The following is a 24711-nucleotide window of genomic DNA, read 5'->3' as shown; positions in this document are numbered from 1 at the left end:
ATTCTGTAAAGCGCTTTCTGAGCAGTCAGCTTTGGAGGTTTGAGTTCCTGCAGGCTGGCACACAGCCTAGTTTCTGATATTGAAGGTACAAAGCAGATGGTCAAAGTACACATTTGGGAGAGAAATAATTTATGTGCAGATATTGAAGTCAGGCCCTCTTAGGTCAGAATCTTTACTCTTATACTGTCTTGGCTTTACACATAATTTTTTATTTCAGTTTTTCCAGTGGAGAACAGATCCCAGAGATGACGTAAGCTAATTCAACCCACAGAAAGAAAACTAAAGACAAGATGCAGTCAAGCACCATGTAAATAAAACTTCCACTTTAGTGCTAAGTGATTACCCCAGCTTCTACATAAATCTGCTCTGCCCATGAACATACAGTTTGCACAAGAATTGGTCTTTTGAAATATTTCTGCAATTTTAAGTGCTGCAAGGTAATTTTGTGAGTTTAGATTTGTTCATTAACATCAAAATCTTTAACGAGTTTCGGTGCTTAAAAAAATTTTTTCCCCTTGAGAGTTATCCAAACTCTTCAACTTGGTCTTCATCACTAAGTACGAGGCTAAACCAGGATTCTTGGATGGGAGAAGAAATATTGCAAGGGATGGGGTGCAACAAAGGGTGCTGAGGTCTGCTGTCTATTGTCTGGCTACCTGCAAATGTGGACCCTATTTATTAATGGACTACATTTTTGTTTATAAACAAAGTACCCCAAAATATATAGCTACATGAAAGTAGCCTTCCAGGTAGCTTCCATGAGAATCAAAACAGCATTCTTAATTATTCTGCTGGAAGCTTCTCTGGTACCTTTTTCTCAGTATTCAGACACAGACTTTTAAATCATATCTGATGATTGATTTTATGTACTATAACATTAGTTATACTACTTAAATCAAACATAATATCTGTAGTTAAAGGCTTCAGTGTAAATTTTCTGATAACTTGGCAACTGAACAACTATGGCTATGTAACTTGATGAAAATGAAATTACATATATATCATAATGCTTTAAAATGAAGTTTCATACTTTGGTCACATATAAAATGTGGCTCCCTATGATTGCTGACTCTTACCAAAATTCAAATCCATACCAAAAATGCAGAGGTTCACTTTTGCTAAGGACAGTCAAAAGAATGTGTAGCTGGTTAGTAGAGCAATTTGAAAGGCAGTGATATCTGAATAAGTGACTAACCTCCAGAGCTGTTAATTCACTGGGACAACTTTCAATGAGAAGTTTACATTCTGAATTTGAAAAGAAAAGGAAAAGCCACTCACTTTATAGACATACCTTGTACTTCACTACACACAAAAAATCAAAACCTTTTCCTGGATAACATAAAAGAAACCCTGCAGTTTGAAGCTTTCACCATGAAATAAAATGGAGCAGTGAAGAGGATTATGACAGTAAACTGGGGGGAAGGCAGAGAAGCCCATGGGTGGTATGTAGCTTCTTGAAATCACAGCAACCTGTGCAGATGGAGCATTCGAAGCGCTGAAATGCTGCCTATTCCTTATGTACCATGTCTGCCCATCAGCCCCCGCCTTGCCCCGCAACACTGTACAGGAGCTGCTATTTCTCTAGCTGTCAGCAAACTCTACCAACTAAAACACCGCAGTCAGTGCCCAGCTGGGAGAGCACTTTTCACCTGTGCGGCGTTCTCCTCGTGCTCTGCAGCCGGGGGCCACACGTGTGAGCTTTCATCTTTGGAATCCATCCCCTCCCGGCTGGACAGCGGCCCGGGCCACTAGAGTTGTGGGAGGTGAAGGACAGTCATCTGTCTCCCATGCGCGTGCTCGTCAGGGACAGGAAGGCCTCTCTGCAGCATGCCTGAGAAAAAGAGAACAGGACCCAAGACTTTAAATACATGAATGCATTTTAATAAGTTACAGTCTCAGCCACAAAGAGGAAAAAAAAAATTAAAGCTTTGTAAGAGATAACACACCTGGGCAAAAAAGGTGAAAATGGAGAAATTATATGTAATAATGACACAGTGTACTGCGTGCACGCTCTGCTCCGGGCACACGTCGGGTGGATGGAGGCTTTATCACAAACACTGAGGGCGGTCCTTAGTTCTCCCCAGGAGGAGGATGACGAGGCCCCCACATATTAAAGGCAGTCAAGTGCTGGGCTGACACCAAATCTTACTGCTGCTCAGCCAGCTCGTCCCTGTTCGCACACCTGTCGAGACACTGACTTCCTATACCACCAACTCAATACGAAAAGCAGCATAATAAAAGTCACAAAATAGGGGAAAATGGCAGGTGGAGGCAGCCAAATTTTCTGGGCCACAGTTTGGTGAATATAGATACCAACTTTGTTTCCTATGGAGTCAATACAGGAGTGATGAGCTGGCAAATCAAAGCCTCTCTAAACATCAATGGGCACAAAACCTATATCTTGAAATATGACTGTTTTCCAAAACCGATGGAATCAATCTTCCCTTTTGATGATGATAAAACACTGATGGTTTAAAGGTCACATGAGATCCGCTGTTTAACAGGGCAGCCGGGCCTGATACACCTCCTGGCGCTAGCCCAGTAAGTGGCATCACAGACAGGCGAGGCCAAGCTGCTCAGAACACCACTCAACTAAAGGTGAGAAGGACCACTGCCCAGAACCCTGCCAGAACTTTCTCCACTGTGAAATAACCTGAGAAACATTCTGAAGCTATGCATGCTCCAGCCTCTGAACTGGAATAAGGCCCATGGAAGAAAAGAAACTGGGACACACAGCGTTGGGGTGTCTCGGATACAGAATGGCCACGTCTGAACCACCTGGGAGCCTCTCGGGAGCCAGGGAGGGGCGTGCTCCAGTTCAGCTGCATCACTAGCATCCTCACCCCAGCAGAAGCTGCCCCACCACACACACTCGCCCTGCGCCTTCCCGAGGATCCTGCAAACAATGCCCTCGTCAACAGCAGGTGACTGTAAGCAAAGGGGCTATAATGTTCTCTATCTTGTATCTAGACTGGGGTGGCGGATACATAGGGAATTCACATGTCAAAAGCCATCAACCTATCAGTTAAAAGAGGTGAAATTTATCATGTGTAAATTACACCTACCATGCTGTCTTTTTGTTAAGCACATCTTCCTTATATAGTAGTACTATTTAAGCATACATAAAAAGATAGAGTGAGATGTACAGTATGTGAATTAAACTTCAACAAAGTTGTGATATATTTTTTAAAAGGAACAAAAATATTAAGAAACTCAGAGGAATGTCACCGATAATATAAAGAGCTATAGGAAGATAATCACAAAATTGTACAAAAGGAGATAAAAACTATACAAGAGGCCCCATATTATAAAATCAGAAAATGTTCCACATTGGAAAAGTTTTTTAATTTTTTTTTTATTTTGAAATAATTTCAGATGGAAAAGCAACAAAAATAGTACAAAGAATTTCTGTATTTCTTCACTGTTCCCCCAAATGTTAACATTTTACCATGTTTGCTTTATTATTCTCTCTCCTTCTCTTTCATCCTCTCTCTCTCTTTTTCATCCTCTCTCTTTTTTTTAACTTAAACTATTTGAGAATAAGTTGCAGCCACAAAACCCCTTTACTACTAAATTCTTAAGTGCCTATTTCCTAAAAGAAGGATATTTTCTCACAGAATCACAGTACTCCAATCAAAATCAGGATATTAACAGTGCTATTACCTAACTTACAGACCACATTCAACTTTTGCCAATTGTCTGATTACCGTCCTTTGCAGAGAAGGAAAGCCCGCTTTTTCTGGCCAAGGGTCCACTCTGGCCTCGCACACGGCGTGTCCCTGCCAACATGTCCTGTCAGTTCCCCCCGACTGGGAACAGTCCCCAGTCTTTCCTAGTTCTCCATGACCTTGACATTTTAGAGACTCACAGGCCATTTATTTTTCAGAAGGTCCCTTAATTTGAGTTCATCTGATGTCTCTTCATGGTTAGACTCAGGACACCTATTTTCAACAGGAATTAATACAACAACAACAAAAAATGCTATGCTTTTCCCATACAGGAATCAGAGATTTTAGTTTTTAAACTTAGTTGATCAATTGCACAAACACCCAAGTACACACTGGGATGCAGCGAGGATGGAGGCAGGTTTAACTTCCATACTCAGAAAATACACCAGCCCAGAGTGCCTTTCTTATTTGTTTTCATTTCTAGCAAGCTGCCTGTTATTTCTTTTATTTTTAGTTATATACTTTCAATAGGTGGCAAATTCAGTTGACTCAAAATTCAAAAGGCACAAAAAGGTGTACGGTGGACAATCTTGCTACCTGGAATCTCTTACCAGTCTTCAGAACCAATTCATAGTATCGATTTCTTATCTATTCTTCCAAAGATATTTTATACAAACAATTTATATTATATATAAACAAAAATATAAATACTCCCTGCTTCTCCAAACCACAAACGGCATCACAGTATTGATTATATATGATTCTATACAAAGCAGCAGCTCTTTTAAACCGTATTTATTCCATATAATACCATCCCTTTTACATTGTTCCAGACCCCTGTAGCATTTGTTCCTTCTTTACTATAGCTTTATCATTTCATTGTATGAACATATCATAATGTATTTAATTTTATGTTGATAAATGGTTATTTTCAATGTTTGTGATGAGTAAGTTCGGACATACTTGTTATATGTTGAATTCTTGTATCTTGAATTCCTAACTGAAGGGTGATATGCAGTCAGTTAAAGTGGCTGTGTGACTGTTAAGTAACTTACTTTCTAACTCCAGCACTGGGGCTGTCCGCTCCCTGTGCCTGGCACATGAGGGTCTGGGGACACAGAGGGAAATGCTCTGACCTGCATAGGAGGCAGAGCAGCTACAAGCTTGGGCTCTGGACCCAGATTTTGGCAGCAGTTCTGTGACTTCAGTGATGTTAGGCAGAACGTGGATGTGCTCTAAATCACTCTCCTTCTCCTTAAAGTCGGGATCATAAGGTTATTGAAAGAACGTGAGATAATGCACGTAAGATGCTCACTTCACATAATGCCTGCCCCATGATAAGCACTCACCAAGTAGCTTTAAAATAAGGCATTCATTCAATCATATCACATCTTTCTGTCTGTGTGCCTCCCCATCTCAACTCTAAGTTCCTTCATGTCAAGGAATGTAAGTCACTCTAGATCTAGAGTGTGGCAGGCCCTTGATCATGTGTATGGATTGGCTACTGGGGAAAAAAAGAAGACAACTGATTCCTAAGGGGGTATCCACAGATAACTTCTTGGAGAAGATGAAAGTTGAAGGATGAACAGGAACAAGAAAACAGAGATGAGAAGGGATGGGATATTTACTCCAGACTAAAATATCTTTCTTCTAATCTTACCAAGATAAAGAAGTAGACATAACATGACATAAAATACCAGAAACCACATAACGCAAGGAAAAAGGGGGAGAAAAAAGGAAATAACTACTTAGTAGATGGGGGTAAAATAACAGAACAGTTCATTGACACAAAGGAAAGCCTGCTAGTAAAGTTTAGTATTACAGATGTGAGATATTGCCCAAAATGGCACTTCCCAATCATTTTCCCTTGTGGCTCAGCTGGTAAAGATTCCACCTGCAATGTGGGAAACCTGGGTTCGATCCCTGGATTGGGATGATCCCCTGGAGAAGGGAAAGGCTATCCACCCCAGTATTCTATCCTGGAGAATTCCATGGACTGTATAGTTCATGGGGTCGCAAAGAATTAGATACGACTGAGCAACTTTCACTCACTCAATCATTTTAAAATACTGTTAGCACATAAAGAAGCCCAAGATGGTGACGACGCCTTCATTCAAAAAGTGTTTGGAATCTAAAGCACCGATACAGAATACCCAGTTCTTGTTCTTTAAGATATACTAACAAGACCTACGGAGCTTCTGTAACTACTGAATTACTCAAAACAGTGTGATATTCTTCAATTATCTGTTGTTTAATAAACTGTTCAAGAAAACTGAATTCTAGGTATGAGTCCGCTCCTAAGTTAAGTCACTTGAAATCCTCTAGCATCAGCGCTGTCAACTGTAAAACCAGAGTATAAAAGGGTTTCTGGCCTTAAGCTTAGATGGGAAGCAGCAGAGAACAGTAGAAAATCCACAGACTCTGAGTTGAGCACCCGGGCTTCCCCACTAGCTCAGCTGCTCAGCAGTTACATCCCTTGGCCAAATTACATATGCTCCCAGAGCCTCGATATCATCCTATGTAAAATGGAGATGATAATGACCTCCTGGTGTTACTGTGAGGGTTACATGACATGTGTCAAACTCCCAGGCATAGATCTAGCACATGGTGGTACTCCAATATGCCAATTTTCACATTTTCCTGATGAACTGTAAGAGCTTCAGAATTTTCAAAACATTTTATATTTTTTTAACTTAGCAATTTGTCCAATAACAACTGCCCTGTACGTGGACATCCGTCATAGCAAGACTTGTCATATTTGATTTCCTTTATTTCATGGCACAGTTTATAGAGCTCTGTTGATCTTGATTTATAGGCAATGGGCCAGGGACAGGAAGGATTCCAGGAAGTACCTTAGCGCTGTCCAACAGGAGGGTGCTGACAGACTCTGCGAGCTGGGGACAGAGTTCTCTGCTCCTCTTCTCAACCTCAAAGAACCTGGGAGCCACAAACTGTAGCTTGTCTAGAGAACGGCCACACATCGTTCTTTCTTTCTTTCACCCACTGTCCAAAATGTCAGAGACTTCATTTCCAGGAAAAGCAGCATTCCTATCCTCTCTAATGATTTTATGGGCTTCCCTGAAAGCCCATTGGTAAAGAATCCACCTGCAGTGCAGGAGACCCCCGTTCGATTCCTGGGTCAGGAAGATTCATTGGAGAAGGGATAGGCTACCCACTCCAGTATTCTTGGGCTTCCCTTGTGGCTCAGCTGGTAAAGAATCCACCTGCAATGCAGGAGACCTGCGTTCGATCCCTGGGTTGGTTATTCAACAGATATTTATTAAATTTATTAATAACTTTATTAAATTAGTATGTGCCAGGCACTATTCTAGGTCATATGTATTAATATACATTATAGGTACTGGTGGTAAAGAATCCAGCTGCCAATGCAGGAGAGGTAAGAGGTGTGGGTTCAATCCCTGGGTTGGGAAGATCTCCTGGAGGAGGAAAGAGCAATCCACTCCAGTATTTTTGCCTGGGAAACCCCATGGGCAAAGGAACCTGGTGGCTACAGTCCATGGGGTGACAAAGAGTCAGACATGACTAAACATACACACAGATGAATAAAGAGTGTAATAATATAATTGAAAGTATGAGGCTTAGAATCAGACAAATCTGATTCTATACCCCCAAATCTACCACGTGTTTACTAGGGTATGACATTAGTAAGCCACAGACTGAGTCTCAGTCTCCTCATTGGAAAATCCAAATTATCTGCCCGGCATGGTTGTTGTAAGAGTAAACAAACAGTCCACGTTTCATCGTCTTTAATGTACTTTTTTTCACCTGCTCACGCTTCTGAACAAGGGTCTACTCCACCACACTGGGCTCTATAGTAACTATCATCCAGATGGTGGTAAGGATGCGGACACACTGCCCACTCGAGTGTGACCTTGCTCGCCGCCCTTCATTAGTTCTGTCCTCGCTTCACTGAGTCAGTGTATTGTCAACACTAGACACCCTGAGTGGAGCTGCCACTTTAAATGTCTTCAAAAAGATGACACTATAATTTGGCATTAAACCAAGAGGCATATGAACAGCAGCTGGGCATAAATTTGATTAGGGAAGCACACATCCATCACTGGAAAAATGACCTTGCCCACCAAATCTATGGTACGTGAGTATGAGACAGGGCAGCATGAATGATGGGGCATTGTGCGATGTTATTACTGAGACATGTGGAAACACAAGCCTGCCACAGGCTGAGTGAAAAAACAACAGGATCACAACTCCCAGAATGGGTAGGAGCTGCTTGCAGGAGATTCCAGGTGACAGCAGAAACGCTGTGTCTCCAACACTCTTGGTGACACAGAGACAGTAATGGCTCTGAGCCAAAAGTGATTCTCAAGAGTCAGATTCTGAAACTGACAATATTTAGGAGTATCTTAAACATTTTACTTATATTTCCCCTTCCACGTATGTGCATGAATGATACCGATCCATGTCCAAATGAATCTAAAAGAGTTCTTTCAACAAGTATACAATAAAAATTCTAAGTAGCAGACAGCTCTTGTATCAGAGTTTAGTTGGCAAGGCTTGCTCCTTTCGTAAATGATACATAAAATAATTGTGTTTCTTACCAGCAATATCTTAGATTCAATACAACATGACAGCATTTGGGATCACAGAGCATATTGATGAATATTCAAAAAATAGTAGCAATTTTTTTTTATGCTTTATGAACATTGAGCATTAAAGGTGAGCAAGAACTCTGCTCCCTTGGAGCTCACAGTCTAGTGGGAGGGAAGAGTGGCTGGCTTCCCAACTCACAGGGGGATGCCTACATGGTTAAGACAGACACCGAGGAACAGTAAGGAGGAAGAAGAAGGCAAGAGACACCTGCCTTTCCAGCTGGTTCACTGGTAAGGCAGCCCTGAGCCAGACGATGGAGTGGCCCAGGGGTCCAGCCTCCACCTCGTCTCCCCTCCTCGTAGTTCCCATGTTTCCCAGATGCTGCTCCCCCCATACCACCCACCAGCCTGGTTCCCACCATCACTGGCCCTCCTGGGCTGAAAGCAGCCAGTTCTCCAGAACCACTTAGGACATGGAATCAAGAAGCTCCTGTTTCATGACCTGCATGAAGAGGTGGAAGAAGAGGCCCAGACCCACCTTCAGAGGCAGATGGGCACATTACTGAGCCTCAGAAACACTGAGGCTGCAGCAGAGGGTTCTGTGCTGGAGCGGCATGGCAACATGGAGAAGTGTGCTGCATTCTAGACGGCAGGCAAGCAAACCGACTTTTCTGGCCCATTACAAAGTAACCAGCAGAAACTGCTAACCCCTTCCCTGAATTCTAAGACATGAGTCAGGGAGAGAAGCTAGAGGGAGGCTGACACGCTTGCAAAATGGATATAAAAACTGTGGAAAGCAATGGAGGAGGTGGCTTCCCAGTCTGCGGAGGGAGCGGTGGGTGGGGTCTGGAGACAGAACAGAAGGGGACCAGCCCCCAGGGTGGGGGGCGCTGTCTTCTCCCTGAGCATCTGGTGCCACCAGCACCAGAGTGCAGACACTGGGCAGCCAGCGGCTGGGAAACGTCAAGCAAGCACGAGAAGGCTCGGGGAGCAGACTCCAAGGGGGCCCGCCAGCTGCCTCTCCCCAGGGCGGGGCAGAGTATGCAGCACAGGGGAGTTCCCCTGGGGCAGACAGAGGATGGCTGGGCCCAGAGGCTGCCTGGCCTGGTGCACAAACAATTGCTTCTTTTTGTCTGCTTAAAAATTTTTTTTCTTTTCAATTTTGGATCTTCATTGCTGCGCGCGGCTTTTCTCTAGTTCAGAGAGCGGGGGTGTGAGGGCTTCTCATTGCAGTGGCTTCTCTTGTTTTGGAGCACGGGCTCCAGGGCATGCAGGCTTCAGTAGCTGTGGATAACGGGCTCTAGTTGCCCTGACCAACGACCAGGGATCAAACCCATATCCCCTGCGTTGGCAGGTGGATTCTTGACCACTGAACCACCAGAGAACTCCCTGTTTGTTGAACCTTTCAGCTTTCTTTGAATGAGCAGGGATAGCATAAAAAGAGCATCCTTCAGGAATACCTATGTGGAAATTTGTCTCCATTTAAAGCAGTGAGGCCTGAACTTGCTTTAGGTTAGTTACACTGGAACAGGATCGCAGCCACTGGAACAACAACTTCAGTTTGCTGTACTGACATTAGAGCAGGCTTCGGAGTCAGACAGCCTGACTTAAAGTCATGGATCTGCCACTTGTAGCTTTTGACAGTTTGTTTACTCTCTCTGAGCTTCAGTGTCCTCATCTAGTGGATAAAAACCTGAAGAATAATAGGTGTGTAGCCGTAGATAACTGTAACTAATGTACACAATACAAAACCACCTTTGTGTCAAGAAACAGAAAGGAAACCCTTTGAAGTCATATTTAAGATTAGATCCCACTTAGAAAAGGAAAAGAGTGATTCATGCTAGGTACAGAGGGGAGGAAAAAAACCACTTTCATTACAGCACTAAGTTATAAAAAAGGGAAAGAACGATAATGGGGAATCTAATTCTGTGACACAGAATAATAGGATTTCAGAACTAGGAGAGAAACCCCAAGCCCATGGTTCTCAGATATGTTCACAATACAGGACCACAGAGTTCTCGCTATGAAATATTTACCTCTAATGTCACAAAATGACATTCCATAACATTGTATAGCACTATATGCCAGGCATGTTCTAAGTATTCTGCATGGGTTGATTCATTTAGTTTTCACAATAACCATGAAGTTGGTACATGATTGTCTCTACTTTATAGGTGAGGGACAGAAAGAGAGGGGTTAGGTGACTTGCCCAGGGTCACAGAGCTGGGAGGAGTCTGTATGTGGCAGAGCTGTGATATAAGCCCGGGCACCTGCTTCTGAGCCCACGTGGAGGCTCCCACGCCACCCTGCTTCTCCATCCACAAACTAAGATCACTGCTCTAAGATTTCAGCATAAATGGCTCCATTATCTGAGTCATATAAATATCACATCCAATCTCATTTTACAGTTCTTTAAACTATCCAATTAAGCAAGACTAGGCATTCCCGCATCTTCCACTAACTTTTTTTGCTCCTTGTTCATTTGTCACCTCCCAGTGCTAAGTTGATTGGCAGTAATAACAATAAACAGTTAAAGAAATTTCAAGGGATAAGAACCTCAAAATTAAGAAAATTCTATCCATTGTTTTTACTTAAATGGAGAAAACACATTGGCCCAGCTCGAGAACACTGTTTGGGGAGAGGGTAGTTTGGGAACCACTCATCTAGGACAGCTTCCATCTTAGAGAAGCTTCCATCTGGCCAGCCCTCTGGCTCGTGACTCTGGTGCAGCCGAGGGAAGACAATGTGGCCTGGCCAAGCTCAGGACAGGCCGGGCTGCCGTGTGCCAGCATCGGCCTGAGGAGTCACGGTCAATCCGTTCAGCTGATTTAATGTCATGACACCCAAGAAAGCTGATTAACCTCACAATTCAGAAGACACGACAGGACATTGTCACAGCAAATGCTCTGCTCTACACACCTGACCATCACTGCATGACTGAGGTGCTGCAGCAAGCGTGCAAGCTATAAGACCAGACGTTCAGACTGGCAGATGAAAAAGACAGGGTACATATATGTGTAACTGAACATGACTCCGTCATAAAAGAGAGCAAAATGATGCTATTTGCAGCAACACAGATGGACCTGAAAGTGAAGTGAAGTCAGACAGAGAGACAAATATGCTATGATATCACTTACATGTGCAATCTAAAGTGAAAGTCAAGTCGCTCAGTCGTGTCTGACTCTTCGGGACCCCATGGACTGTAGCCTACCAGGCTTCTCCGTCCATGGGATTTTCCAGGCAAGAATACTGGAGTGGGTTGCCATTTCCTTCTCCGGGAGATCTTCCCGACCCAGGGATTGAACCCGGGTCTCCCACATTGTAGGCAGACTCTTTACCGTCTGAGCCACCTGGGAAGCCCTAAATTATGACACAAATGAACATATCTATAAAAGAGAAACAGACTCACAGACGTAGATAACAGACATGTGGTTATGGTGGGGTTGGGGAGAGATGGACTGGGAGCTTGGGATAGCAGACGCGACCTAGCAATATGCAGAATGGATAAACAACAAAGCCCGACTGTATAGCACAGCAAGCTGTAGTCAATAGTCTTTAATAATCTATAATGGAAAAGATTATGAAAACATATATAAATATATACATATGCATAGCTGAATCACTTTGCTATATACCAAAACCTAATACAACACTGTAAATCAACTATATTTTAATAAATAAATTAATTCATTATAAGTTGGGGGGAAAAGCTTCTACAATTTTCACTCATTTGGAATGGGAAGTTGAGATTTTTACATTTCATTGATATCTGGAAGAAAGAGGTTTCTTTTTCTTACCAGTTCTAAAAACTGAACTTGGTTCTAAATGGTGAACAGGAATTGGTAGGGGAAGTAACAATGGACACATGACAAAATTACACAGATTTCAACACAAACTCCCCATTCTTACTGAAAAGGGGAAGACCAAATACTCCATCACAGAGTTTCTCAATTTTAAAAATTCACAACAAATTACTGTAATTTCATTGAAAAAAAATGAAAATGAGAAGTGAAAACTATCAGCAACACTCTTGCCTTGCCTGGCAAGGTGCCCCACGCCCAGCAGACACTGTTTATTTGGACTTCACCTCAGCCAGAGCGGCCTACAGATCACAAAAGGCAAAGGGACCACAGACAGAATGCCAACTCGACCACAGTTCTGGGTCTGATCAGCCTGAGGTCACTCTGTCTATCAGAGCCCGGTTCCATGGGACCACTCTGACCCCAGCTCAAGAGCTCCTGGGAACCTGTAAGTGAGGGCAGAGAAGTAGGACTAAAATATCATTTTTTAACTCCACAAGGAACTATTAATAAAATAAGCACACTTTCAGGGAAGGGAAATATGCCTAAAAAACTAAGAAGTTTCTAAGGAAGAAAATAATCAGGGAACCAGACTTTTATAAAAGCTTTTCATGAATTTTTTTTCTTTTTATAAAAGAAATTTTTTAAATTATAATAACAAATCTTTGACTAGGTGCCAAATAAAAGAGGGGGTTTTAATTAAGCAGTTATGGATTGGGGATATTTCCCTATAAGCAGAGAAGTCTAAGGGTAAAGAAAGGATGAAAAAGGCACCATAATGGGGTCCTCCGGGTATTTCTTCTACCAATGCCATTCACATTTGTTACAAATGCTGGCAATGAAGTAAATAGTGAAATGCACAAGACTACAGAAAAACTCCAGATAAAATTTTATGCCAATGGAAAAACTCCAGAAAAACCTTCAGAAACCAGATAAGTGAGTGGGAGACAACGGCCGACAAATTGCAGCATAATTGGCACTTGTAATATTAAAAAGACAGAACCACCCGTTACAATCTAAACACTCTGCAGACAGAATCCTGACAGGCCAGGGGTTAGCATTTGGCACTTCACGGCCAGGGCCAGGGCTCAACCCTGGCTCAATCTTTCTAATTTGTTTCTGGACATAAACAAGAATGACACTGTGTAACCAGAAGAGAGCTGAACAGAATTTTCTCTCCTTAAAAAAAAAAAAAAAGAAAGAAAACAGATTAGAAAATACAGCAAGCAAGGAATGAGATATACCAGGCAGGTCTGAAATGGTCACCTTGGCCGTTTCTACTCCTCTCCGTGTGTGTCTCTGCTTTCCACTTCCCTACAGAAATTGTACTAAATCCCCTACAGAAATTCCTCCTGCCTTTCTTGTGCACAAAAAAGGGCTTCAGAGACTATCAACTAAGGGTACTCTTCTTTGAAAGAAGGTTATTTTTTTCCAGTCAGGGCTGTGGCACTCCTTTCTTCATGCCTCAAAAGAGGCATGCCAGCAAATCTTTCTTTCTTTGTGTCAGCCCAAGAAATGTGGGCTTTATTTCCTACTTCAGATAAGAACTTTTCATGCACCAAAAAAAACAAAGATTGATCCTCCCACCCCATTTGACAGTTTGTTAGCAATACATTAGAACCCCATCAAGTCATTCAAAACAACTCCTACTGTACACTTAAAAGAAAGAAAAACCCAGACTAAGGACATGCTGGAGGTCTAAGCCAGACAATTCTACATTCATATCCTTGAGAGTTCAAAAGGAACCAGCACTCAATCTGAGTTCTAAAGAATGGTAAACCTTGATGTTTGCTTTTCCTTTTCTACAAAGAAGAGCTGGCTGGCTGGCAAAACGTGAAGCCAGTTTCAAAGAGAAATCTATCAGGAGTCCTCCATTCTTCTCTTACAAAATTTCAGGTGGAAACCTCAAATAGCAGCGTATCACAGGCCTACAAAGGTCCGTATGGTCAAAGCTACAGTTTTTCCAGAATTCATATACAGATGTGAGAGTTGGACCATAAAGAAGGCTGAGCACTGAAGAACTGATACATTCAAATTGTGGTGCTGAAGAAGACTCTTAAGAGTCCCTTGGACTGCAAGGAAATCAAACCAGTCAGTCCTAAAGGAAATCAACCCTGAATACTCACTGGAAGGACTGAGGCTGTAGCTGAAGCTCCAATACTTTGGACACCATATGTGAAGCACCAAATCATTGGAAAAGATCCTGATGCTGGGAAAGATTAAAGGCAAAAGGAGAAGGGGATGACAGAGGATGAGATGGTTGGACGACATCACTGACTCAATGGACATGAGTTTGAGCAAACTCCAGGAGATGGCGAAAGACAAGGAAGCCTGATGTGCTGGAGTTCACGGGGTCACAAAGAGTCAGACACGACCTAGCGATCGAACAACGACAAAACAACAGGCCTAGAGAGAAGCACACAAATCAGGAGCGTCCAACTTGAGGGATGCTCACAAAGTGAATATGCGTGGATCAAGGAACAGAAAGCCACCAGCTCCTGAGTTCTCATGGCACCCTCTCCCAAAGGCACCACCCCTCCCCCACTACCCTCAGCAGGCTGCAGAAGGGCCCTGCATTCCATCCAGCTGAGTCGAGGCCGGTCTGCAGTTTCTGAAGGACCAGAGAACAGAGTCTCCTCCTAGGTTTGACCTTCTGGAAGTGGCAATGAGAAGTTCAAGATATTTCCTAGGGAGCCTCTTCCTTGGTGGGCTCTGAATTCCAATTTTTTTCTTCTCAGCAAAGCGAAACTACCCAAATCCCACTCTGCTATTCAGCTGCTTAGGGCTTGACTTGTGAGCCTCCTGAACAGCCCGACCTAGTCAACAAATACCTCGAGGGAAAAACCAGATGTGGGGTATGGTGCATTAGGCTGCCTCCTTGCCTCTGGGATGCTGGCCCCTCAGTTCTGAAAGCTTTTGCAGCCCTTCACCCAGAATGTCTTATCTCTCCAGCCCCACAAGGCAGCCTAAAGCACTACCTGTCTCTTCGCCTCTCAGCAGCCCTTACCAACCAGCTTCCCAGCCTCCTGGGAATCAGAAAATGATTCAAGGGGGAAAGCAGGTGCAGAGGGCGGGGCACACTTTAATAAGCACCTCTCCCCTGGATCTGACCACTCAGAACTGGTCGCCTCGGGAGGAAACTGAGGGCAATCCCAGGGGGATGAGACTGGAAAACAGTTTCTCTTTGACCTTGTGACTGTGTTTCTCAAAGTCTGTGGACACCAGTTACGGCACACCCTGGTAAGAAAAAGCACTCTGATGTGACATACCTGATACAACAAAGCACAAGCAATCTACACCCAGAATCACTTAACAGGTCATTGTTTTTTTGAGGACTGGAAAAGCAATGAGAAAGCTTTGGAATATAGGCGGTGTCTAAAAATATTGTGCTGTTATTAAAATGTAATTCTCCCAACTTTGAAATGAAATATTCCTCCCTCATCCTTCCTGATACACTGTGATGGAGAAAATGTTCCCTGTCTAACCCAAGCCAGGCTCTCCACCTGGCTGGCCGGCAGCCAGTGTCCACCGGTCCCCTCAGAGGCTGCACCCGACCCTACGACTCTCTGCAGCATCATAGCTCCCTCCCTGTTGGAACATTCACATCAGCAAATGTGAACAGTATCTCCTAACTTTACTGTGCACTTTTCTAAAACAGCTGTTATATTTCAATTGATTGTTTACATATAAAAAACTTTCCCTTGAGCCCGCCTCCCTGCTCACCTACCCCTCTGCTGCTCTTACAAGCAATAAAGAGCTGTCTATATCCACCTTCACTTCCTTACTTCCTCACCCCATATTCCCTCCCCAGTTGGCCTCTTCTTCTACCTCTCCAGGTTCTCATCTCACTTGACCTATGCAACATTCACACCCTCTCCTCTTCTCTCTCTCCTCCTAACATGGAACTTCCCTGGTTTCCTCCGGCCTCTCTGCCACCTCCTTTACAAGCTCACTCGCTGGGCCAACCCTTAAAGGCTGCGCCAGTCAGCCTCTCCTTCTCCTTCCAGCTTTACACCCTCCCAAGGCTCAGGCCAGCCTTCAGGGCTTTCACAGAGGCTCTGCCAGGATTCAAATGGCCACCTCCTCCTCCTCATTCAGATTTCAAAGTCAGTGCTACCCCCTCAGCAGGCTTTTCCTGTTCCCCGTCCCCATGCTGCTCTCCCATAACACTCTACAGAGCATGCACCATCAGTTAAGTGATGCACACATTTTGTGCAGAGTCTGTGTCCCCTGCCACCTGCCTCGGGGGAATGCAGCTGCCCAAGAGCACCCTCACCCGACGGGGCAAGGCAGGGCCCTCAGCACCTTGAATCCGGCCAGGAGCAGATAGTCACCACTGTTTCTGGGCGAGTCTCCTGCCTCAGAGGAAACTTGTTATTTAACAAAGACCCTCTTAGGATAAATATATAATGCATTACCACGAAAATGATGGTGTATAACTGCTTCTGTGGTAAAGAAGCTAAGTTTATGTATGATATCAATATTTACAACTGAACTTTAATGAGCTGAAAAGAGAAAAACACGAAGCGGAAAAAGTAAATTACTCAAGACATTATGTAGTACCATAAACTAGCAAATCCGAATATCCTAAGGGGAACTGAAATCACACCAACTGTAAGATTACCAAGGTACATGGAACTCAGCCACTCCCACCTGACACAAAATCAAAATCAGTCCTAGTAAACGCAAAGCCAAATATGATGGAAAATGCTGAGCCAAATATGACACTAAAAGACACTCTCTGAGAAGTCCACTCATTTCAGCCCCAGGTGCAGATCTTGATGTCTGAAGGTATAGTTTCTGAAGTTTCCACAACCATGACCTGTGTCATGCCCACAATGGCACTATCACATTTGTTCAGATATCGCCATCACCACCACACACAGAGGAGACCACCTCACAGTGGGTGGGTTCAGTTCAGTTCAGTCACTCGGTCATGTCCAACTCTTTGTGACCCCATGGACTACAGCATGCCAGGCTTCCCTGGCCATCACCAGCTCCCAGAGCTTGCTCAAACTCATGTCCATTGAGTCAGTGATGCCATCCAACCATCTCATACTCTGTCGTCCCCTTCTCCTCCTGCCTTCAATCTTTCCTAGCACCAGGGTCTTTTCCAATGAGCCAGTTCTTCGCATCAGGTGGCCAAAGTATTGGAGCTTCGGCTTCAGCATCAGTCCTTCCAGTGAGTATTCAGGGTTGATTTCCTTTAGGATTCACTGGTTTGATCTCCTTGCAGTCCAACAGACTCACAAGCATCTTCTCCATCATCACAGTTCAAAAGCATCACTTCTTTGGCGCTCAGCTTTCTTTATGGTCCAACTCTCACATCCATACATGACTACTGGAAAAACCATAGCTTTGACTACATGAACTTTTGTCAGCAAAGTAATGTCACTGCTTTTTAATATGCTCTCTAGGTTGGTCATAGCTTGTCTTCCAAGGAGCAAGTGTCTTTTCATTTCATGGCTTCAGTCACCATCCGCAGTGATTTTGGAGTTCCCCAAAAAAAGTATCTCACTGTTTTAATTGTTTCTCCATCTATTTGCCATGAAGTGATGAGACTGGATGCCATGATCTTAAGTTTTCTGAATGTTGTTTTAAGCCAGCTTCTTCACTCTCCTCTTTCACTTTCATCAAAAGGCTCCTCTGTTCTTCACTTTCTGCCAGAAGGGTGGTGTTATCTGCATATCTGAGGTTTTGATATTTCTCCCGGCAATCTTGATTCCAGCTTGTGCTTCATCCAGTCCAGCATTTCACATGATGAACTCTGCATATAAGTTAAAAACCAGTGGTGACAATATACAGCCTTGACATACTCCTTTCCCATTTTGGAACTAGTTCATTGTTCCATGTCCAATTTTAACTGTTGCTTCTTGACCTGCACACAGGTTTCTCAGGAGGCAGGTAAGGTGGTCTGGTATTCCCATCTCTTGAAGATTTTTCCACAGTTTGTCATGATCCACAGTCAAAAGCTTTAGTGTAATCAATAAAGCAGAAGTAGATGGTTTTCTGGAACTCTCTTGCTTTTTTGATGATCCAACAGATGTTGGCAATTTGATCTCTGGTTCCTCTGCCTTTTCTAAAACCAGCTTGAACATCTGGAAATTCTTGGTTCACATACTGTTGAAGCCTGGCTTGGAGAATTTTGAGTATTTACTAGCGTATGAGATGAGTGCAATTGTGCAGTAGTTTGAGCATTCTTTGGCATTGCCTTTCTTTGGGAGTGGAATGAAAACTGATCTTTTCCAGTCCTGTGGCCACTGTTGAGTTTTTCAAATTTGCTGGCATATTGAGTGCAGCACTTTCACAGCATCATCTTTTAGGATCTGAAATAGCTCAACTGGAATTCCAGCACCTTCACTAGCTTTGTTCACAGTGATGCTTCCTAAGGCCCACTTGACTTCAGACTCCAGGTGAGTGATCACACCATCGTGGTTATCTGGGTTATTAAGATCTTTTTTGTACAGTTCTTCCATGTATTATTGCCACCTTTTCATAATATCCTCTACTTCTGTTAGGTCCATACCATTTCTGCCCTTTAGTGTGCCCATCTTTGCATGAAATGTTCCCTTGGTATCTCATTTTCTTGAAGAGATTGCTAGTCTTTCCCATTCTATTGTTTTCCTCTATTTATTCACATTGATCACTGAGAAAGGCTTTCTTATCTCTCCTTGTTATTCTTTGGAACCTTGCATTCAGATGGATATATCTTTGCTTTTCTCCTTTGCCTTTAGCTTCTCTTCTTTTTTCAGCTATTTGTAAGGCCTCCTCAGACAACCATTTTGCCTTTTTGTATTTTTCTTGGGGATGGTCTTACTCACTGCCTCCTGTACAATGTCACAAAACTCTGTTCATAATTCTTCCAGTACTCTGTCTATCAGATCTAATCCCTTGAATCTATTTGTCACTTCCCCTGTACACGATGTAAGGGATTTGATTTAGGTCATACCTGAATGGTCTAATGAATTTCCCTACTTTCTCCAATTTAACTCTGAATTTGGCAGTAAGGGGTTCATGATCTGAGCAACAGTCAGCTCCTGGTTTTGTTTTTGCTGACTGTATATAGCTTCTCTATCTTTGGCTGCAAAAAATATAATCAATCTGATTTTGGTATTAACTATCTGGTGACATCCATGTGTAGAGTCATCTCCTGTGCTGTAGGAAGAGGGTGTTTGCTATGACCAGTGCATTCTCTTGGAAAAACTGTTAGCCTTTGCCTTATGTCATTTTGTACTCCAAGGGCAAGTCTGCCTGTTACCCCAGGTATCTCTTGACTTCCTACTTTTGCATTCCAGTACCTTATGATGAAAAGGACATCTTTTTTCAGTGTTGGTTCTAGAAGGTCTTGTAGGTCATCATAGAACAGTTCAACTTCAGCTTCTTCAGCATTACTGGTTGGGGCATAGACTTGGATTACTGGGATATTGAATGGTTTGTCTTGGAAATACACAGAGATCACCCTGTCATTTTTGAGATTGCACCCAAGTACTGCATTTCAGACTCTTTTGTTGCCTATGAGAGCTACTCCTTTTCTGCTAAGGAATTCTTGCCCACAGAAGTAGATATAATGGTCATCTGAAATAAATTCACCCATTTCAGTCCATTTTAGTTCACTGATTTCTAAAATATCAATGTTCACTCTTGCCATCTCCTGTTTGACCACTTCCAATTTACCTTGATTCATGGACGTAACATTCCAGGTTCCTATGCAATGTTGTTCTTTACAGCATCGGACTTCCATCATCAGCCACATCTACTCCTGGACATTGTTTTTGCTTTGGCTCCACCTCTTCATTCTTTTTGGAGTTATTTCTCCACTCTTCTCCAGCAGCATATTGGGCACCTACCGACCTGGGGAGTTTATCTTTCAGTGTCATATATTTTTGCCTTTTCATACTGTTCATGGGGTTCTTAAGGCAGGAATACTGAAGTGGTTTGCCATTCCCTTCCCCAGTGGACACTTGGGAAACACTGGCAAATGTTCTTGGTTGTAGTTGTTCTTGTTACTGATTGTTGTTCAGTCACTAAGTCGTGTATGACTCTTTGCAACCCCATGGACTGCAACATGCCAGGCTTTCCTGTCCTTCACTATTTCCCAGAGTTCGTTCAGTGATGCCATCCAACCATCTTATCCTCTGTCACTCCCTTCACCTCCTACCTTCAGTCTTTCCTAGCATCAGTGTCTTTTCGTGTTACTGATACTAATTATTAATACACCTTAATAATTCAAGTTGACTCCTAAGGTTAAGAGGAAAGAGCACCCCTGGTTCTTCACCTGATATTGTGTAAGCAGAACATTCTTGAAATTCAATTCATACACTCGTAAACTCTCCACTAACAGTAAAGGTTTTCCCAGCTAAGAAAATATTACAGCATACTGCAGCTTCAGAATTCTAGTTGGACATAAGGAAAAAATACAACATATTGCAACTTCAGAATTCTAATTGAACATAGCTTGTGCTTAGTCTCTCCGTCATGTTCAACTCTTTGTGACCCCACGGACTGTAGTTTGCCAGACTCCTCTGTCCATGGGGATTCTCCAGGCAAAAATACTGGAGGGGGTTGCCACGCTCTCCTCCAGGGGATCTTCCCTACCCAGGGATCAAACCCAGGTCTCCCACATTGCAGGCAGATTCTTTACTGTCTGAGCCACCAAGGAAGCCCATAAATACTGGAGTGGGTGGCTTATCCCTTCTCCAGGGGATCTTCCCGACCCAGGCATTTAACCCGGGTCTCCTGCACTGCAGGCAGATTCTTAACCAGTTGCGCTACCAGGGAAGCCCACTGAACATAGTTTATGTACCCTCAACTTCAGCAAAATATTCACCTATATCCGTAACACTGGCAACATCTTTTATGATAACTAACTACACAAAGTTGCCTTTGTTAATGATCTTCTAGCTTCTATTATGCTTATTTTGGCAGTGTACTTTAATCTTTTCAATTTCATTCAAAATTCTGAAACAGAAACAGCTAATAGCAAGTGTTGGTGAGTAAGTAGGAAAACTGGAACCCTCAGACACCGCTGGTGAGAATGTAAAATGCTGCAGTCACTGGAAAACAGTCTGGCGATTTCTTAAGGCTAAACACAGTTAACCAAATGACCCAGAGCTTTGCCACCAAGGTATAAAAAACCCAAGGGAACCCAAGGGAAATAAAAACATAGGTCCACAGAAAAACTTGTACATGAACATTCTTAGCAGCATTATTCATAATAGCTATAAAGTGGAAACAACCTAAACATTCATCAACTGATGAACAGAGATAAAATATGGTACATCCATATAATGGAATACTACTCAGCAAAAGGAAAGGAATACTGACACATGCTACAATAAGAATGAACCTTTAAAACTTTGCTAAGTGAAAGAAGCTGGTCACAAAGGACCACACATTGAATTTATATGACATAGCAGAAAAGACAAATCACTAGAGATAGAAAATGGATAAGTGGTTGCCCAGAGATTGGGGTGAAATGGGGAATTACGGGGTAATGGCTAAGAGATATAGAGTTTCTTTTGAAGTTGTGAAAATATTTTAAAATTGATTGTGTTGACAGTTGTATAACTGTGAATACACTAAAGCCACTGAACTGTATGCTTTAACTGAGTGAATTGTATGGTACATGAATTATACCTCAAGCTGCTTTTCTTTTTAATAAAGAATAATTTTTATTTTACAACAGAAAATAGGAAAGGATAGGAATTAAGTTGGCACATCAATTAACAGAATGAACAACAGAACATGTTCAAATTGTTTTTTAGAAAGAAAAAAGATGGGCGTTTAAATCAATGCTAACCTTTGAGGAAACCATTTGGCAATAAACATCAAGAATCTTTATATACAGGGAGATAGAGACAGAAAGAAAGAGAATATTTGCTTCTAGAGTAAATATAAGGGCATTTCTGATGAACACAGCTTGAGAAGGTTTCAAAGGCAACAGAAATTGAGGCTATGCTCAGGGACTGGTGTGTGTACAAGAGAGAAAAGCCTCAAACACAGTTAAGGATGGGCTCTAAGACTTCAAAGTGAAGAATTACAATTCCCAACATCCGTGAACTGGTTTTATCAGATTCACCTAAGGGCCTAGGCAAAAAGACACATTCCAGAGTTACACTCTTGAAATTCTAGATTCTCTCCACTGCAAAGGTAGAGGGGAAGAGTAGGAGTCTTTGTTTATGAACCTCTCCAGAGGATGCTGAAGTCAGCCGGTCGTGGCCAACTCTTGCACAAAGGCAAGAAACATATTTTATCACTGTAATAACACTTTTTTGGAGAATCATTCTAAAAGCAATATCAAGGACTGATTATACTGATGCCAGGAACTGCCTTTAGGAAGCACTGGGCAAAGACTGGGCTTTCCTGGTGGCTAAGATGGTAAAGAATTCACCTGCAATGAAGGAGACCTGACTTTGATCCCTGGGTCGGGAAGATCCCCTGGAGAAGGGAATGGCAACCCACTCCAGTATTCTTGCCTGGAGAATCTCATGGACAGAGGAGCCTGGGGGTTGCAAAGAATTGGACACAACTGAGCAATAAGCACAGGTAATGATCAGAGCACTTAACTTGTACTCCAACTTCATGATATTAGTAACTATTGATGGCTGATGCACACTGAAGATTACTTGTAAATTCTAGTAATATGAAATGTCCAGAATAGGCAGATCTATAGAGACAGAAATATCCCCTGGAGATGGGGTTGTCAGGTGAACGGGAGTGACTGCCAATGGATATAGGGCTTCTTTCTGCAGTGCTGAAAATGTTTTCAATTTAAATTGTGTTGATGGCTGCAAACCTTTGCATATAAGCTAAAAAATTAACTATAATGGGTATATTTTATGGCATATGAATTATATCTACTAAATCTGTTAAATAATTAAATTCAAAATTTTAAAGTTTTAAAAAATCTTTTAAAATCTAAAAAAAAACTTTAAAAATTAAATAATTGCATCAATTTCCCCCAAAATAATAATTATTAATTATTATTCATGGGAATTTCTTGGCAGTCTAGTGGCAGGACTCTGAACTTTTACCGCCAAGGGCGGTTGGTTAAGTCTCCCTGGTCAGGGAACTAAGATGCAGAAAGCTGTGCACTGTGGCCAAAAAGAAAGAAAAACAGAACTTTAGTGCCCCAAGTCACCTTTTAAAAAGAGAGATCTTTTTGCATATAGGGTTGTCATTACCATCTTTCTAAATTCCATATATATGTGTTAGTATGCTGTAATGTTGTTTATCTTTCTGGCTTACTTCACTCTGTATAATGGGCTCCAGTTTCATCAGAAAAAGAGACACAGAAGTACAGAACAGACTTTTGAACTCTGTGGGAGAAGGTGAGGGTGGGATGTTTCGAAAGAACAGCATGTATATTATCTATGGTGAAACAGATCACCAGCCCAGGTGGGATGCATGAGACAAGTGCTCGGGCCTGGTGCACTGGGAAGACCCAGAGGAATCGGGTGGAGAGGGAGGTGGGAGGGAGGATCGGGATGGGGAACACGTGTAAATCTATGGCTGATTCATATCAATGTATGACAAAACCCACTGAAAAAAATAAAGGGAAAAATAAATAAATAAATTAAAAAAAGGAGAGATCTTTTTTTTACCAAACAAAAACTTGGCAAGAATCTTTATACCCTTCTTCAAAATATGCATCTTACCAGCTTCTCTAATACGTTTGTGTTATGAATGTCTTAGAATTCTGAAAAGGCTGGTGGTGGTTACTTCAGGTGGTCTTCCTTGCCAATCAGATTACTCTCATGCACACTTGATTTTCCAGCTTTCCTTAGCCACGTGATAACAAGCAAATCTGTTCTATGCACTTATCAGGAATATTTGAAACAAGCTTTGTATGCAAATATGGGTCTATGAGGAACATCTGAAGACTGAACGATTGATACGAATGACTCATCAAATAATATGCAGCATCCACGTTTTCTGACTGCGGATAACACAGCTCTGAGCACAATCCCTCCAGCCCCCTTTCTCAACAGAAGCATCTGTTCTCGAGAGAACTGGCAAGAGTACAAGTACAGCCTGGGGCCCAGGCACACCTATAGACAGAAAGCTATCTGGCCCACATATCGCAAGCTCCTCACTGAAACAACAATCGCAGTAACTAAATAGGAGACTCGCAGGTGGGTCTTCTGGGGCCCTGGAACCCGCACTTAACAGAGGGCTCCAGGTGGTAACTGTGACTCGATGATCACAAATCCAGGTTAGCGTAAAATACTACGTAATGTTAAGAGGCATAATCTCAAGTACTAAGCTGTTCCCTCAATAAATTCAAGTGCTTCAAAATGTTTTAACTAGGAAAAAAGTATTTAAACTGCATAGAGGAAATTATTCTAGAGCACAGGTTTCCTAATTTAACATCATGTGTATAACTCAAGAGAAGACAGTGTGACTACCCATTCACTCTGCATGAAACACTCTCCTCCTGAAATAAGCCCAGCCTTTTGTTCCAGCAGACTGGACCATGGCCCTTTCCCAGGACTAAGAAGCCAGATGACACTGGCTCCAAGTAATTCCCTTTGTTATCCAGTTCAGTCCCCCTGTGAACAGGTAATATGGGTCTCATCTACTGTTCATGTTCAAATTCTCACTCCTCAGCCTTGGTCCCTTGTTCACAAAGTTAAATATGAAACACGGAATGGTCAAAAATTAGCATTTGAT

The 24711-nt window shown here is 42.6% G+C and overlaps 1 protein-coding gene across 2 annotated transcripts in view; it reads right to left on the bottom strand.

Annotated features, from left to right (window-relative positions):
• The window catches only part of PRDM10 (PR/SET domain 10), a 92344-nt gene that overhangs the window by 59478 nt on the left and 8155 nt on the right, over nt 1-24711 (bottom strand). For both annotated transcript variants that reach the window (XR_006335004.1, XM_043873091.1), the window contains exon 2: nt 1650-1831. Coding sequence is in view for 1 of the 2 variants with exons in the window: in XM_043873091.1 (XP_043729026.1) it covers nt 1650-1718 (69 nt within the window). In the remaining variant the exon portion in view is untranslated. The remainder of the gene's footprint in view (nt 1-1649; nt 1832-24711) is intronic.

The sequence above is a fragment of the Cervus elaphus genome, chromosome 2, assembly GCF_910594005.1.
Source record: "Cervus elaphus chromosome 2, mCerEla1.1, whole genome shotgun sequence".
NCBI classification, from domain to species: Eukaryota; Metazoa; Chordata; class Mammalia; order Artiodactyla; family Cervidae; genus Cervus; species Cervus elaphus.
This window is presented reverse-complemented; position numbering and strand designations above follow the sequence as displayed.